General features: G+C 41.5%; 1 protein-coding gene across 6 annotated transcripts in view; it reads right to left on the reverse strand.

Annotated features, from left to right (window-relative positions):
* Nucleotides 1-536: 536 nt before the first annotated feature.
* The window catches only part of ACSS3 (acyl-CoA synthetase short chain family member 3), an 87,628-nt gene continuing 71,056 nt past the window's right edge, over nucleotides 537-17,108 (reverse strand). For 3 of the 6 annotated variants that reach the window (XM_061637799.1, XM_061637796.1, XM_061637802.1), the window contains 5 exons: nucleotides 12,258-12,339; nucleotides 10,280-10,402; nucleotides 3,275-3,374; nucleotides 2,931-3,106; nucleotides 537-823 (listed from right to left, as the gene is read on the reverse strand). In XM_061637799.1, coding sequence (XP_061493783.1) covers nucleotides 752-823; nucleotides 2,931-3,106; nucleotides 3,275-3,374; nucleotides 10,280-10,402; nucleotides 12,258-12,339 — 553 coding nt within the window. In that variant the 3' untranslated portion in view covers nucleotides 537-751. Of the gene's footprint in view, nucleotides 824-2,930; nucleotides 3,107-3,274; nucleotides 3,375-10,279; nucleotides 10,403-12,257; nucleotides 12,340-17,108 lie in introns of those variants that run through there. The other 3 variants (XM_061637797.1, XM_061637800.1, XM_061637798.1) reach the window with 2 other exon arrangements.

Consider the following 17,108-nt stretch of genomic DNA (forward strand, 5'->3'; position numbering starts at 1 on the left):
CTGGTCCAGAAGACTGGGATAAATCTTTACTTACAGGGCAATGTAAAAGAGATCTTTGTTCAAAAATGGTGGGAAACCCCATGCACCACCAAGGGCTTCTCCTGTACTATGCTATTATCATTTATTTACAAGTGAACTTTTGCATAGGGCCAATTTTTCCTTCTGAGAGAGGTACTGCTATTTCCCGTCTTGTTCTCCGTGTTGATCATGATAATCACAGGCTCTACTTGAAGTACTAGACTGGATCCTGAGAGGTGCAGTGCTCACTTCATTAAACCACAAAGAAACAAAATTGCACCTTAGGAGAGAGGAGGATCAGCATACAACCAGTCAGACGCAATATTCTTCACTGTTGCTTGATTGTAGTGGTTTAGATTTTTAAAAAGTAACCAGCATGAAGAAACGGGGGGAGAGAGCGCATGTCTTAAAAGTACTCAAGTTTGGCTGGATGTGCCATATGCCATCATCTTCAGCTTCACATTTCCAGAAAGGTTTGGAGCAGCATGTAAATTACAAATACTTTGCTCTGTTCACACAACTATTTTAATAACAATTTGAGCCTCAAAAATAAAAATATTTGAATATCCATCATAAAAATTACACCAACAATCCAATATTATTTACTTGCCACTGTGGTATAAACACTTAGCAACACTTTTTTGCAGAAATAAAATTAGTCCCATGTTACCAGATTTACATGATATAAATGTAGTTGAGTATTTCAGATGCTGACAGATTTCAAAAGCTTTTGTTACTTTAACTTGGCCTTCAGTATTTCTTCTACATGTTTAAACACAGCCGGGTCCTCAATGGTTGGACCTATCTGAAAAAAATAAGCAAGAGCAAATAATCAAGATACTAGCACTGTTAACTGTAAACATAGTTAAAGTACAATCTGCTTTGCCTAGTTTTGTTGAAATTATACAAAACCCATTATTTGCCCATCAAAAAAGCAGTAATATACTCAACAGTAGCATCAGGAAAAGGGTTTATAGCTGCTACCCGCTTATGAACAACTGCTTTCAGTAGATGAATCATGCCATTGTCACACAAAATGGTTTCTTAGTATAGAAATGGGTGGCGACAAATGCAATAATGGGATACATAGAGTAGGAAATCCATGCACCATCCTAAAAGCACTTGGAACACCAAGCTTGCTTGGCTACACTTTGTAAAGCCATATGCCTGCTATGGGGTACTATAGGAGACAACTTAATGAGACTGGTCTGCTTTACACAAGATATGGCAATGGTTGAAGCCACATAAATTATTATTATTATTATTATTATTATAACATTTATGACCCACCCTTCAGCCAAAGGTCACAAGGCAGATTGCAACAATTGTAAAACACAGCATTAAAAACAAAATAGGGTGGATCCTAAAAATACATATCTCAGGTGTCAAAGCCCAGGGTAAAGAGACGTGCCTTCGGCATTCACCTAAAACTGTACAATGAAGTTGCCAGAAGCACCTCAGTAGGGAGAGAGTTCCACAACTTAGGGGCCATCACACAGAATGCCCTCTCCCGAGCCACCACAACCCCTGAATTTCCAGGGGTGGCACAACTACCAACAAGGCCTCCTCTGCTAATCTCAACACCTGAGAGAGTTTGTAGGAAAGGAGGCGATCTTTCAGATATTTGGGACCTAAGTCGTTTAGGGCTTTAAACACTAGCTCACTAGCGTGAGCACCTTCAATTAAGTCCAAAAACGAACTGGCAACCAATACAGCTGTTTTAAAAAGGCTTATATGACATTTAAAGGGAACCCCAACCAGTAATCTGGCCACTGAATTTTGGATCAATTGAAGTTTCCGAGTCATCTTCAAGGGCAGCCCCATACAGAGCGCATTGCAATAATCCAATCTGGAAGTTACCAGAGCAGAGAGTTCTGTGGCCAAGTCATCTCCATCTAAAAGGGTCTGAAGCTGGCAAACCAGACAGAGCTAGAAAAAGACACTTCTAACCACTTAGGCTACTTGAGCCTCCAGTGACAATGCTGGATCCAGAAGTATCCTCTCAAGCTGCAGACTTGCACCTTCAAGGGAAGAACAGGCAGTCTTCCCATCTCCTGGACATGAGAACTCTGAACATATACCACCTTTGTCTTTTCAGGATTTAGCCTCAATTTATTGGCCCACATCCAGTCCACCACTGCCTCCAACCATGGGTCTCGCATCTCAACTGCCTCTTCTCATTCAGATGTAACAGACAGATAAGAGTTGCATGTCATCTGCATATTGATGACACCTCACTCCAAGTCTCCTGATGACAATTCCCAGTGGCTTCATATTGACGTTAAATAGCATGAAGGATAAGATGGAACCCTGTGAAATACCACAGGACAGCTCCTATGGTGCTGAACTGTAGCTTCCCATAACTACTTTTTGGAAGCTGCCCTGGAGGTATGAGCAGAACCACTGAAACACAGTGACCCTAACCTCCATCTCCCCAAGACGTTCCAAAAGGATACCGGGATCAACAGTATCAAAAGCCGCTGAGAGAGCAAGGAGAACGGGCAGGATCACACTCCCCCTATTTCTGTCCCAACAGATGTCAGCAAAGAGGGCAACTAAGGCAGTTCAGTGCCATGGCCAGGCCTGAGGCCAGACTGGAACAGATCCAAGTAATCAGTTTCCTCCAAGCATGCTTGAAGCTGGACCACCACTACCTTCTAGAGCACCTTGCCCATATGAGATATTTGGGCAATAGTTGTTTAACACTTCTGGGGTCCAGGGAGGTCTTTTTAAGGCAGGAACACACCACCTGCCTCCTTCAAGTTGCTACTCTACACAACATGCTAACTTTGGGGGGGTACAAGTATGAAGATTATGAAATCTGCAGACAGCATAGTATAAAATCCAAATAGGAAGCATCTTCGTAGCACATATTGTATAGTAGTAGTACCAAAACAATGCTGGTCATTCACCTTGTATGGCTTGCCATTTACCAGGGAAGAAAGAGTGGACCGTGGAATCTTGCCAGACCGTGTCTTTGGTATCTGTTTGACAAACACTGCTTTCCGGAAGGCTGCCACAGGGCCAATATTTTCTCTAACTCTCTTTACAATTTCATCCAAAAGCTTCTCCTCTTCAGTATTTACTCCTGATAAATGGAAGATTGCAATTGTCATAAGCCAATTTATTCTTTTGCATGGTTCCAATTCGTTAGCCACCACAGACCATGAGTCAAGTTATAAATATGAATGCAAACATTTTCACATCACCACTGACCCAAGGCTGCATTTGGCTTTGCAAACAGCCAGTATCTCACCATTTCTCAGGACACACAGTGCTAGTGGGACATGGCCCTTTAAGGAGTCCTCCTGGCCAACAACTGCACAGTCTGCCACAGCACTATGGGAGAGAACAGCCTGATGGGGGAACAGCAAGGGAAAAAATATCTTCAGTGAGTATACATGTTCATTATCAGTCGAGAGTATCTGAAAATTGAGAACACATAGGTCTGTTCACTAATTTGAGTGTCACATGGAGCTTTCAGACTTACAGTGAAAATAGATGCCTAAGTAATTCTAATCCCCTAAGTATTGGATGGGGACTCCTTCAAAGATGGTAATACAGAGGGCTGTGTTAGGGTGTCTTAAGATCAGGGATGGGGAACTTTTTTTCATCCCAAGGGCCACATTCGCTTCTGGACAACCTTCCAAGGGCCACATGCCAGTAGCGAGCAGGGCAAGAGAAAAAAGTGGACAGAACAATCAATGTGAATTTTACCATTGAACAGTAGGCTAGTTTCTAAACACACTCACACTTCCCTCTCTATCTTCCATCCAAACAAACCAGAGGCATTACCAGGGTTCAAAAACCCATTCCAGCCAGGCAAAAGCCCTAGGGGTGCAAAGCAGGGACAGAAAAGAGTATGGCCTGGCAAGAGTTCTGAGGGCCAGAGAGGCCTGCAGGGTATAATTGGCCCCTGGGCCTAAAGTACCCTACACCCCTGCTTTAGATGCATTATTTATTTATACCCCCCCAAATTCCAGCATTTTCCTTCCCAATTGAGTTGCTGAAAGTGACCAACATGTAAAAGAACATTATTTCATCATTAAAACACATTCCCAAAACACATCAGAATATTCTTCTGACTTATCACCAGAGTAATAAACACAATGAAATAAATTAAGTGGAACAGCACCAAAACCTTATTTTTAAAAAGAAACTTCCTTCGGATGCCAGCATAGTGCAGACAGAGAGGAAGATGGCCCAACCTTTTGGGGCAGGGAATTCTCCATGTGAGGCCCTGCCAATGAAAACTCTTGCATGCCTTGCCTCCAACTGTGCCTTTCAGCAGGCAGCAGCGCACACAATATTGCCACATCAAGTGATCTTAAAAGACAGGCAGCTTCACATGGAAATAGTTGGCCCTTCAAGTCTATTAAAGCCCTAAACAGCTTGGGACCAAAGGTGAAAAGCCAGTACCTTGGATTGCTCTAATAAATGAAATCAGCAGCCAGTGCAACTAATATAATAACATGGTCACGTAATCACAACACCTGGCCCATCAAGGTTTTAGGAACAATATTTCACACCTATTTGATGCTTCCAAGGCAGCACTGGGGATTCTCTGCCAGTGATCATGCATTAAGCCACTGCACTTACTATGATTCATAGTGTCCATCCATAATACAGTAATACTGGTTTGCCAAGAGCAGAATTTCAAAATTATGTGATGCTACATTTACGCTCTTAGTGCAGTTTTACACTTATTTAATCTTGGGTGACAGGTGCCAAATATAAATGATTCAGTGCCTTTTTACTCAAATACTGTATTAACTGTAACGGTTACATTATTGGGCTGATTAATAAACCCACTGCGAATGCAATCTTTCAAAAGGCTATGTATAAACTACTCTGATATTTATCATGAACAACACTTTCATATAACTAATAGCAGCTACTTTAGATTACATTTCATTGTGTTGTGGAATAATAATGTGCACAGTATTTTTAACTGTAGATCAAACTATCGCTTCATGTCATCCTTAAAACAGGAAAGACTGATAGAGAGCTGATATATTATTTATCAGCAAGCAATGTTATGATGCATTCAGCAAAGCAATCAATTGCCACCCGCTATGTGGTGAGCAAACAATGGGAATTAAAGAGATTTTTCAACAACACAAGGAAGACAGCATTGCAATAAAGTACAATCCACAAAACAGCTAATTTAGCCCTGGTTTTCAGTTCCTAAAAGTCAGATACAGCAGTTATAAAGCCTCAGTTTACCACTGCCTCACACCTGTTTTCTCAGGATAAGCAATTAAGCTGCAAAAATAAAGTATCATGCCTTGCCTTAAGCAGGAGAGAGGTTTGAGAAAGTTTCCTAACACTTCATTAAAAAATGAAAGTTCAGCCTACTTAAATCTAAGTGGCTCTATGACACTTTCCCCTAAAAAAAACTGGGTCTCCACTAAATAGTACTTAGCTAAGATTCAGATCCAATATGACCATTTTGTGAGGATGTAAAAAGCACTAGGGAAAGGGTGTAAGTGCATAGATAAGTGCAGTTAGCTATATATTAGGCAAGCAAAGCTCCCAAGGGATGGAACGGTCATTGGCTCTAATTACTTGGCTCTGTTCTTGGAACAGCATGAAATATATTAGTGGGAGGTGCTTCTATGTAATGCAAGTGAGAGATAGCCTTAGATGCCAGAGAAGCTTATTCTTCTTTGCTCCCTGAGAACCTGACTGCCAAGAAACTCCTATTTCTATACCTTTTAGTTAATGGCTGGCATAACTTCACACCAATTGCCACGACCCTTGGTATCTTGCCATCATCCTACAGGTCAAGGCCTACTCTCAGGACACAGCATCCTCAGGCTCCTGCCAGGGTATCCCACCCTGACAGAGCCCATCACAGATGTCCTCCCCCACCCCCTTTACTCCAATCAGCACTAGGCACCTGTGTCACCCACAACATCCTTCAGGTAGTGCTGATCCAGAGCATTGTGGGTAATTAAAACAGTAGCCCCAAGAAGGGGTCTGGGAGGAACAGCCAAATACTGATTGGAGAACTAGTGCCTGCTATTCCTACTACCAAGTAGTCCCGGGGGGCACCAGAGGGCACTTGCTCCCCTCAAACCTAAAGCCAGGCCTGTCCTGGTTCTTTGCTACTTTATTTTCTGGTTTTGAAGTTTAACTCTCATCTCTTTTGGCTACTTCTGCTAGTTTATTATTCTAACTTAAATATTGATCAAACAATTGATCCTCAGTTTCTTCTTTTGCTTTACTCAGGGGTGGAAAACCAGTGGCCTTCCAGACGTTGCTGAACTACAACTCCCATCATCCCTGACGACTGACTGTGCTGGCTAAGGCTGATGAGAGTTGTAGTTCAATAACACCTGAAGGGCCACAGGAAACCTACTCCTGGCTTTACATCACATTAACCCTCCCTTTCCTGCTACTCATTTGGTTGGTCATATTCTTAATTACCCCTTGTGGTATTCTCCTTGGTTTTTATTCCATCCTCTCTGAACATAATTTGCTTTCATCCACTCTCTCACTTGATTAGCTTCCTTTATCAACTGTTTTAAGAATTTTGCAATTTTCCATCTTACAACCTGACTTTTTTTTCTATTTGACTCCTCTTTTCTTCGCTGTTTTAACTCTGCTTTATTGCCTACATTTGATTTGTATTTCTGTTCCCATTGTTCTTCCCCAGGTCAGCCATAACTTACTTCTCAATTACGCTTTTGTTCACATATCATGATGCTGTGCTGTTAGTTCTGTCTTTTGAATTTCTTATCCTGAAGCTTCCCCCCCTTAAATAAGCAATCTCATTTATCTTTCTCAGTTATTTTCTTCTGCCGGCCACTCACTGATAATTCATTGCTTAGTCCTCATTGTCTTTCTTATCCATTTCTAAGTTTTTGCATGTCCCTTTGATAAAGTTGCTTGAGTTCCTTCTGATCAGGCCTTCTGATTTATCATCATCTGGCACAGTCACATGGGTTGTTTTCTGCTTTTTCTGCTGTTCTTCTTTCCTGCCATCTTCTGTTTGTTTCCTCAGGAGTGCTCCTTCATGCTTTCAAATCAGGCTGCTCACTTTCTCTACTCTTCTGTCTTTTAAATCTCTCTGCTATGGTTTCTAATCTTCTAGGTGACTTCATTGGGTTTAATTACCACCTCCTTTACTCTCATTTGTTTCCAAGTATTTGAATGCTGTTTTCCCACAAAGTTTTGATTATTTCCATGTTAATTCCAATAATTCCTTTTTAATGTAGTTTTCATTCATTTAGTTTGATAAACTAATTAGCTTTCTTGTTTCTTTTACTTTCTAAACACAATTTTTGTGTTGTTCATTATCCTTCTGTATTTGACACTGTTCATCATTCTGTTTTCTTTTGCTCTTGGTTTATCTAGCTCTGTTCTTTATTGGTTTTCTTATCTGTCATTCATGTACAGTGCCTTGCAAAAGTAATCAGATCCCATATTACTGAATTACAAATGGTACATTGTAATTTCGTTCTGTATGATATATATTTTGAAACACTGAAACTCAAAATCAATTATTGGAATGTGACATTGGTTTTATGTTTGGAAATGCTTGTAAGAAACATGAAAAACTGAAACACGTGGCTTGCATAAGTATTCAACCCCTGTGCTGTGGAAGCTCCCAGTTTACACAGATAAATGAAATTGCCCTATTGAGGATACAGTTATCTTACCATTGGCCTCCACCTGTGAACCATTAAAGTTGCTGTCACACTGGCAGGATAAAAACCCCACTGTTGAAGGAACATTGGTCAGGTTGTGGATCAGAAGGAAAATGAAGACCAAACAGCATTCTATAGAAGTGAGAGATAATGTAATACAAATGCATAGATTAGGAAAAAGGTACAAAATAATGTCCAACTGTTTGGATATCCCAGTGAAAATATCCAATAATCAGGAAGTGGAAGCTGTATCACACCACCCAGGCATTGCGAAGAAAAGGCTGTCTCTTGACCAAGAAGACTTGTAAGAGAAGCCACACAGAGGGCAACAATCACTTTGAAGGAGCTACAGAGTTCAGTGGCTGGGAGTGAATAGTGCACCAGTCAACCATATCAAGAGCTCTGCATAACACTGGCCTGTATGTGAGGGTGGCCAGAAGCCGTTACTCAAAAAGTACCATCTGAAAGCACATCTGGAGTTTGTCAGAAAACATGAGAGTGCCCCAGCTGCAATGTGGGAAAAGGTTTTATGGACAGATGAGTCCAAGATAAGAGCTTTTTGGCCAAAATTCAAAGCACTATGTGTGGCACAAACCTAACACTGCCCATGCCTCAAGACACACCATCCCTACAGTGAAGTATGGTGGTGGAGGCACTGTGCTATAGGGATGCTTCTCATCAGCAGGGACTGGGCATCTTGTTAAAATCGAAGGAGGAACGGATGGAGCAAAATACAGGGGAATACTGCCAGAGAACCTGGTTCAGTCCACTAAAAAACTGAAGCTTGGGAGGAAATTCACTTTTCAGCAGGATAAGGATCCCAAGCACCAGGCCGAGTGGCTCAAGAACAAAAAGGTGAATGTCCTACAGTGACCCAGTCAAAGTCCTGATCTCAATCCCATTGAGAATCTGTGGTACTCTTTGAAAATTGCGGTCCACAAGCGATGTCCAACCAACCTGAACAACTTGGAGCAAATCTGCCAAGAATGGGCCAAAACCCCTCCGACACTGTGTGCAAAGCTGGTACATACCTACCCCAAAAAACTTAAAGCTGTTATTGCAGCAAAAGGTAGCTCTACCAAATATTAATGTGTGGGGGTTGAATACTTATGCAAACAACGTTTCAGGTTTTTATGTATCTTACAAACATTTCCCAACAATGTCACCTTACAATAACTGATTTTGAGATTCAGTGTTTCAGAATAAAATGCCATACAGAATAAAAGTACAATGTACCATTTGTAATTCAGTGATATGAGAGCATTGGTCAGGGGTCAGATTACTTTTGCAAGGCACTGTATCTGTGAATCTTATTTTTCATTCTTATCCCTCAATTTCTGGATGTCCCTCACAGTTCAGGTTTAGTCATCTTCTGGTTATTTTGTAGTTTTGTCCCCTCAGTTCCCGCATCCATTCTTTCAGCACTGATTATCATTTTTTTAGGTAAATTATATTAAGTAGTATCTTTATATTCCTGATCTCCTTCATTATCGAATTATTTTTCTGCTTGTTTGTTGAGTTTTTCGTCTTGGATTTTAATACACCCCCTTAAACTTTATTAAAAAATGAGTTTTCTTTCTTTTTCTTGTTGGTCCTGATTTATCAGTTGCTGATATCACTCTCACATTGTCTTCTGCCTGGAATCCAGGTGGTCTTGTTGGTTCCTCTTGTCATATTCCTCCTATTGCTAAAATATGTCAATATCAACATTGTTACTGTTTCTAAAAATAATAATAAAAATGTCTCCCCACTCCCACCGCATTGACTGATCTCATTCTTTAATTTTATCTTGTTTGGATTACTGTCATGATTTGTTTACTTAAGTCTCATCACAGGCCCTTAATTTCAGTGTTTCATTCATCTGCTTTAATTATTTTCTTTGCTCAGAAGGATACTACTCATTTGTCATTGGTTACTCTATGCTTTCGTTATTCTATTTAAGATACTGTTATTAACATTCTTTACCCCTTTTATACCCTTACTTTCATGTTGTTATTCTTTAGGTTCTTTGCAGATAAATCAGTGGTGAACCTCTGGCTCACAGGGCTAATTAGGCTTGCTAGGCCATGTTGGACAAAGCACACCCACCTTTCCTGGATGTAACATCATATATGTTGTCAGGAAAATGCCCTACACAGTAACAGAAAAAGACACCCAATTCAAAAAGTGCTGGCTTTTTGATGCAAAAGAAGAATCGGGAATACACCTAGTGTTGACGCTGAGTCACGTGACATCACTGTAATATCAAGTAACTGACAGGCAGGTCAAAGTGGCCCACAAAGGATAGGGAGCTCAAGAGCCAGCCCCTAGTATCAGGGCTTTTCTGAAGTTGATTTGGACCACAGATTACTCAGATAAGTTTCAAAAACCATTTGTTCTAGATTACACTAGCCCTTTCGTACTTTGTCAGATTTTTAAAACAACATGCCACTGTTCTTCCCATTGTTAAAATGCCTAGGAAAGAACTGGGAGAACACAAGAGTGTTTTGTCCATGTTACCTTAATAATACTTCTGAGAAGCCACAAGACATCTTTCATTGAAGATCTAAATCATAGATGAAGTTTTAATTTTTTATTAGTGGGTTTTTTTACTGTTTTACAATTACCTCCTCAATTGCACCTGCTGAAATCCTATGACCTGCAACATTGATCACATCATCCACTCGAGACATGACATACAAATAGCCATCTTCGTCTATGTAACCTGCATCCATAGTATCATAGTATCCCTGAGAATGAAAGCAGGAGAAGGAAAAATATCACCAAATATTAGACATCAACAATACTTATTATTAAAAAGTGATCTAGTTTTTTGGTTATTTTTATTGATGTCCCTTCAAAAAAGGAACAGCAATAAAGCAACCAACCCAAACACTAGCCTACTTTTGCCACAATCTCATCCTTAGCATCAGTCTAAAATGATCCTAGCAGTGGTGGCTGGTGGCTCCATGTCCGTGAGGCAGTGTAATCTGCTCTGGGTTTCGGTCTGAACTTTCAAGGAGCTGTCCAATGTACTGCACCCTATTTTGGGAATAGGTTTCAGCACACTGGACAGCTCCTTTTCGGACTAAAACCCAGAGCAGATTCCACTGCCCCACTGACATAGAGCCACCAGCCACCACTGGATCCTAGGACCTCTATGAAATCTATTGTAAGCAGCATCAGTGTAGTAGCTTCTCCACAAAGCATTGGCTCCTGTATTAACTCCAATACCAGAGGTATGCCTCTCAGTACCAGCCACTGGGAAATGCAAGCAAGACCATGTTATGGTGCTCATGTCTTGCTTATAGGCTTCACACAACATTGGTTGGCCATTGTGGTGACAGAATGCTGGACCACATGGGCCTTTGGTCTGATCCAGCACAGCTCTTGTGTTCTTAACAATATCATGTAGAGTTGCTTACTACATCTCTATGTCAGTATTGCATATTCCATAAGTAGATTGACCTTTAGTCTAGTAAGGACATGTGAAAAGGTGAGAGAGGGATATGCAAATATGGAGGTTACTGGAATTCTTACACTATAGCACACTCCATTTCTGGCAGAGGGGAGTAAGAATACTTCTCTAGCATCACATAATATACATGTTCTATTACAACAGGTGTAGGCAATGTGCCAACCATCAAATGTTTTGAGCGCCCATCAAGCCCAGCCGGCATGGCCAATGCTCACGGGTGACAAGAGCTGGGAGCCCCCAACATTTGAAGGGCATCTCTTTTATTGCAAGCATGAAATCATGTGTGTGTGTGTGTGTGTGTGTGTGTGTGTACAAACACATGTATTTCAGGAAATATTTAGTCATTCAGAAAATTTAAGGATTTGGAAATACAACACATCTAGGAAAGGTTTTACACTCAGTTGTTAAATAGGAAATGTTCTATTGTACCAAAACAGCAGGGGAGAAAAGTGGATATAGATGTGTGTTCAATCAAAGGGTAAAAAAAATTGTATTCCAAAACATAGGCCCCACCTGCACGATACATTTAGAGCATTATTATACCACTTTAAATAGTCCTAGGAACTGCAGTTCGTTACGAGTGGTGAGAGTTGTTGGGAGACCTTTTTTCCTCTTACAGAGCTACAGTTCCCAGAGTTCTCTGGGAAGAGTTATTTATTGCTAAACCACTCTGGGAATTATAGTTCTGTGAGGAGAAAAGGGGTCTGTCTCCTAATTAGTCTCAGCACTCTTAGGAAACTGCAGTTCCCATGACTGTTTAATGTGGTTTGATACTGTTTTCAATGTACAGTAGGGCCCCACTCATACAGCGGGTTACGTTCCGGACCCCCGCTGTAAAGTGAAAACCACTGTAAAGCGGAATGCATTGAAGATAATGGTGCGCGTTGCACGAAAATGATGCAAAAATGGCGCGCGATGAGCAAAAACCACCATAAAAGCGGAACAAGCGCCGTAGAAGCGGGGCCTTTCTGCAATTGACAACTGCTGTATTAGCGGAATGCTGTAAAATGAAGCGCTGTAAAGCGGGGCCCTACTGTATAGTGTAGATGGGGCCATAGCATCATCAGTTCATGCTAGAGAGCCAGAGGAAATTTATTACATATTTAGTTCATTTTAAATCTTCTTACGGGAAATTTTTGGAAGTATAATTCCTTGTACAGGTCCTCATTTTTCCAAAGACCCAGAAAGGCTCCTGGAGGCAAAGGCAACCTGTTATTTGAAGAGAAAGACCCACACAAAGACAATCAAGGATGACAGCAATAAATGCTAAGAGAACTCATAAGAACATGCTAAACAAAAAGGATATAAGGCAGCATGGGAGACTTATGGGGAGGGGAGTCAGTTTTTGCTATGGAAAGATGTTTGGAAAAAGAGACTTCACTACCTAGATGTGTTAATATTCAGAGGTAGTTTTCAAGATTATTAGTCAATGATGCCTAAAGTGCTTTTTTAAAAAAATGTATGCCCTATATTAGAAGGGCTGTAACAAAAAGAAATTATGTTTACAAGTCTGGTAGAGCTGACCAAGGACTCAAACATTCTGATCACAAAAATATGAAATCTTATATGTCACACACAAGCAGCTAATAATCAGTTCTAGCCAGGGGTGTAGTCATGCTTAGTCTTGAAGGAATTTTAGACCCTTTACTTTTTTGGGAGCAGGGTTCCTATGTCACCAGCATCCTACAAGTCAATCAGCATGAAAGAGGAGTGTAATAACCACTGAAAACAGTCTTCTATAACATGCTGCCTTGTCCTTTCCTGCTGATTGGAGCCAATCGAAGTGAAAGGAGGTGAGTCAAACAATGAGAAGACTCTTCTCAGTGCTAACACTCTCCTTCTTTCATGCTTATTGGTTCCTAGGCATTAACAAGGATCTCGTTCTCATTCTTCATTGAGCAGGGGGTTGAACTTGATGGCCTTATAGGCCCCTTCCAACTCTACTATTCTATGATTCTATGAGCCCCACAGCAAAAAAAGCAGGGAAGGGGGCATGGCTGTAATTAACATGAAGCGACCACGAACTTCTGAATTCTGCCACTACACTACTGGTTCTAGCAGCTCATAATCAGTTTGAACCCATTTTGTTTCTGCTCAGTTCAGTACATGATCACAATATGATCAGCAGATATATGAATTCATTTAATTCCTTCTCATACCAACAAAAATAGAGATGGGGGATATTAAAAAAATCCACTGCACAAAGTCTGGAAGCTCCTTGCTATGAAAAAGTTCTCATATCAAATCCAAGACACAAGGACCCAGTTTGGTACTCCTGAAGATTTCCTTCTAACATGCAAGCTAATATAGTACTTGTAAGCCTCTAAATTCTATCTCTGTATTTTTCTTACTGAACCCTCACTTTGAATCTATTTAAAGACACATCCCATCAGGCCCGATCCTAAATTGGGACCATAGCATTATGCTTTGGGGACAAACTATGATTAAGCATATTTCAAATTAATTTAATTATATATATATTTAAAAAAGTTAACTTTTGTTGTCACTTTAAATTGCAAGTTTAAATCGTTTTCTAAATGAAAATAGATATTAAAAACTGCAAATACACTGAACATGTAGTCTGCCCACCTGGAAAAATATGTACACACCTGCGCTAGATGCTGCAACATGTGAACAAAACAAGCCAGTCACTGAAAACCTGCATGTCTCTACATGTAGGTAAGCCAATTAACATGCAGAACAATGTTTCAGACCTATTGAGCTATACATGCATGGCCATCTGTCTATACCTCTGCATGTATACCTCTGCCACCCTGGGTTCATGCTGGGAGGAAGGGTGGGATATAAATAAATAAATAAATAAAATGTTTGTCAATATGTGCCAAAGCCAGCAGTATTCATGTTGTTGCTGTTATGTGTCTTCAAGTCGATTACGACTTATGGCAACCCTATGAATCAGCTACCTCCAAGAGCATCTGTCATGAACCACCCTGCTCAGATCTTGTAAGTTCAAGCAGTATTCATAGGCAACAAGATTTCCCAGAAAAAGCATAGCTGGGAAAAGCAACACCACCTCTTGATTCTTCACTACATTCTATTAACAAAATGCTGAGGAGGACTTCATTACTCTTGAGGTTCTGTAGCAGCTTACTACCTGCTGGTGCTGGTAAACATAATTCAAATGTTTGACCACTTCATTTTCTACTGTACAATACCCTCTTGGGAGCTACAGTCTATATAAGGGTTGTTACAGTCCAGTGTTTATTGTGGAATTGGTACAAGTTTTTGGAAGCATCCACACAGCGTTTTTGTTATCAAAATGCTAGCCTGTACTCCCCCCCCCATTTAATCCGGATTAACCTTTTCTGATCCAAATCCACTACGTTAAAAAAAACATTGCCACTGACCCATTTGTGCTATCTTAATGAGCCATTTACGATATCAAGCCCCTGTCTGGAAGGATCCCAAACTTCAGAAATGCTATTTTAAAATGTATCAGAACTCACTCCTCATGTCCTGCTGTCCTGGAGCTTTGTCCTGAATGGTCAAACCTATTGAATCTCTCAACATTAGATGAAGCATTCCCCAATTTTAGTTTCCAACCTTCAAATCAAGATAAGCTTGTGACAGGAAAGCCCTTTTGGTTGTTATTTTGATACACTGAAATTAAAACAGACCTGAAATTTTCCTGAGAACATGCAAACATAATCAAATTCTAGGCAACAGCAAGACGTGATTCTCTTACACACCCCTTAATGCCTGCCAGTAAACTTGCTCCCAAACCCTGACTGTTCAGGTGACAGTCAAGGAGGACTAACATCTGCACTAGCTATAAAGCTCTTTCCTGATCTCACCTGTTTTCAGCCATCAGCTTTGAAGGCATGCTCCAAAGCCCACTTACAAAACTGGACCAGCCAATGGAAGCTCCAAGCTGAATCCTCTTAAGTGCTGGGAGGTGTCACACTTCACCATCTTGGGGAAGACTTTAAAGTCATTGCAGAGATACAAATACATGGAGTCTTAGCAACCTGTTAAGCTATTAGGGCCAGCTCTGCAAGTGGACATTAATTCAAACTAGAGCTGAGAAGTTAAAATGAGAATTGTTATCCTTTTACTTTACTTTCTGAAAAGCCTCTCTTTATAACTGGTATAAAGTGGCAGTTTAACAATAGCCTAATTTGCCTAAGAAGCTTTACAACATAACTGACCTTGACAGGCTTGGATGCAAAGAGGCTGCAAAGACCCAGCACCTGCCTCTTTACACACCCTTGAGCCATTTTCCACAAAAGTGCTCCTTCTACATAGTGGAAAAGGAAAGAAACAGTCCATAGAGCAGGGGAGGGGAACAATTCTTCAGCCCAAGGGCAACATCCCCTTGTGGGGAACCTTTTAGGGGCTGCATGCCAGTGGTGGGTGGAGCCAGAGGCAAAAATGGGTGGGGCAATGTCCATGATTCATAGCCTTTGGAGAGGAGGGGTTACATTCCAAACCACACAGGTAAGAGGTTTCTATATCCACACTTCTCTCTATGGCCCATTCAGGAGAGAACAGGACACATTCCATGAAGGTAAACACATACAAAAGATTGCAGTATGGCTATTCAGGGACATGCCCTGTGGATGGACATAGCTCAGGAGGAGGACCTAGAGCTGGCCACAGAGGCCTGAAGGGCTGCATGTGGCCCCTGGGCCTGAGATTCCCCATTCATACCATAGAGGGCTGGCAGCAGTGACAGCCCTTCTCAGGCACAGGCCAGCTTTTAATTTAAATTTGCAAATCCTGGTATAAAAAGAGGGTGGCCACACTCCCTTAGGTGAGTAAGTGACAAAAGCTCAGTGGGATACATTTTGTGGTAGAGAGCATCAGACAGACTCCCATCTATCAGTGACAAAAAAAAGGCAGCTCACCTTGAATTCACTTTCTTGTTAGGCACTATCATAAATCAGTGGCTTGGAAACTGCATAAAGTGATGCTCTTCAGAAAACTCAACATTCTTCAAACTTTCTTTCATAATACAAGCAATCTTTATGACCTTAAAATTTGTTGTGGAAAATTCCACTAAAATTACCTCAAAAAGTCCTTTTGAGGCCAGGAAAGGGAGAAAAGAGAGCTACCCTCAACAGCACTGCAACAGCAGGTGGTTGAATGGAAACGAACTTGGCTGGTCGGCTCCAGAAGGTGATGCTTGGGGAACATTGCTTGGCACCCTGGATTCTACAGTATGGGGTTCCACAGGGGTCAGTTCTGTCCCCCATGCTGTTCAACATCTACATGAAACCATTGGGTGCGGTCATCCGGAGCTTTGGAGTGCATTGCCATCGGTATGCTGATGACACGCAGCTCTATTTCTCCTTTTCATCTTCTTCAGGTGAGGCTGTCAATGTGCTGAACCGGTGCCTGGCTGCGACAATGGACTGGATGAGGGCTAATAAACTGAGGCTCAATCCAGACAAGACTGAGATGCTGCTAGTGGGTGGTTCTTCTGACCAGATGGTGGATGTCCAACCTGTCCTGGATGGGGTTGCACTCCAGGAGCAGGTTTGTAGCTTGGGGGTTGTCCTAGAACCATCTCTGTCACTTGAGGCTCAGGTAGCCTTGGTGGCACGGAGTGCCTTCTACCAACTTCGGTTGGTGGCCCAGCTATGCCCCTATCTGGACAGGGATAACCTGGCTTCAGTTGTCCATGCTCTGGTAACCTCCAAGTTAGATTACTGCAATGCACTCTATGTGGGGCTGCCTTTGAAGACGGTTTGGAAACTGCAGCTTGTGCAAAATGCAGCAGCCAGATTGGTAACAGGGACCAGACGGTCCGAACATATAAAACCAATTCTGGCCCGCTTGCATTGGCTGCCTGTATGTTTCCGAGCTTGATTCAAGGTGCTGGTTTTAACCTATAAAGCCTTACACGGCTTGGGATCACAATACTTGATGGAACGCCTCTCCCGATACGAACCCATCCGTACACTATGCTCAACATTTAAGGCCGTACTCGGAGGGTGGCAACAAGGGAGAGGGCC

Source organism: Rhineura floridana, chromosome 8 (genome assembly GCF_030035675.1).
Source record: "Rhineura floridana isolate rRhiFlo1 chromosome 8, rRhiFlo1.hap2, whole genome shotgun sequence".
NCBI lineage: Eukaryota > Metazoa > Chordata > Lepidosauria > Squamata > Rhineuridae > Rhineura > Rhineura floridana.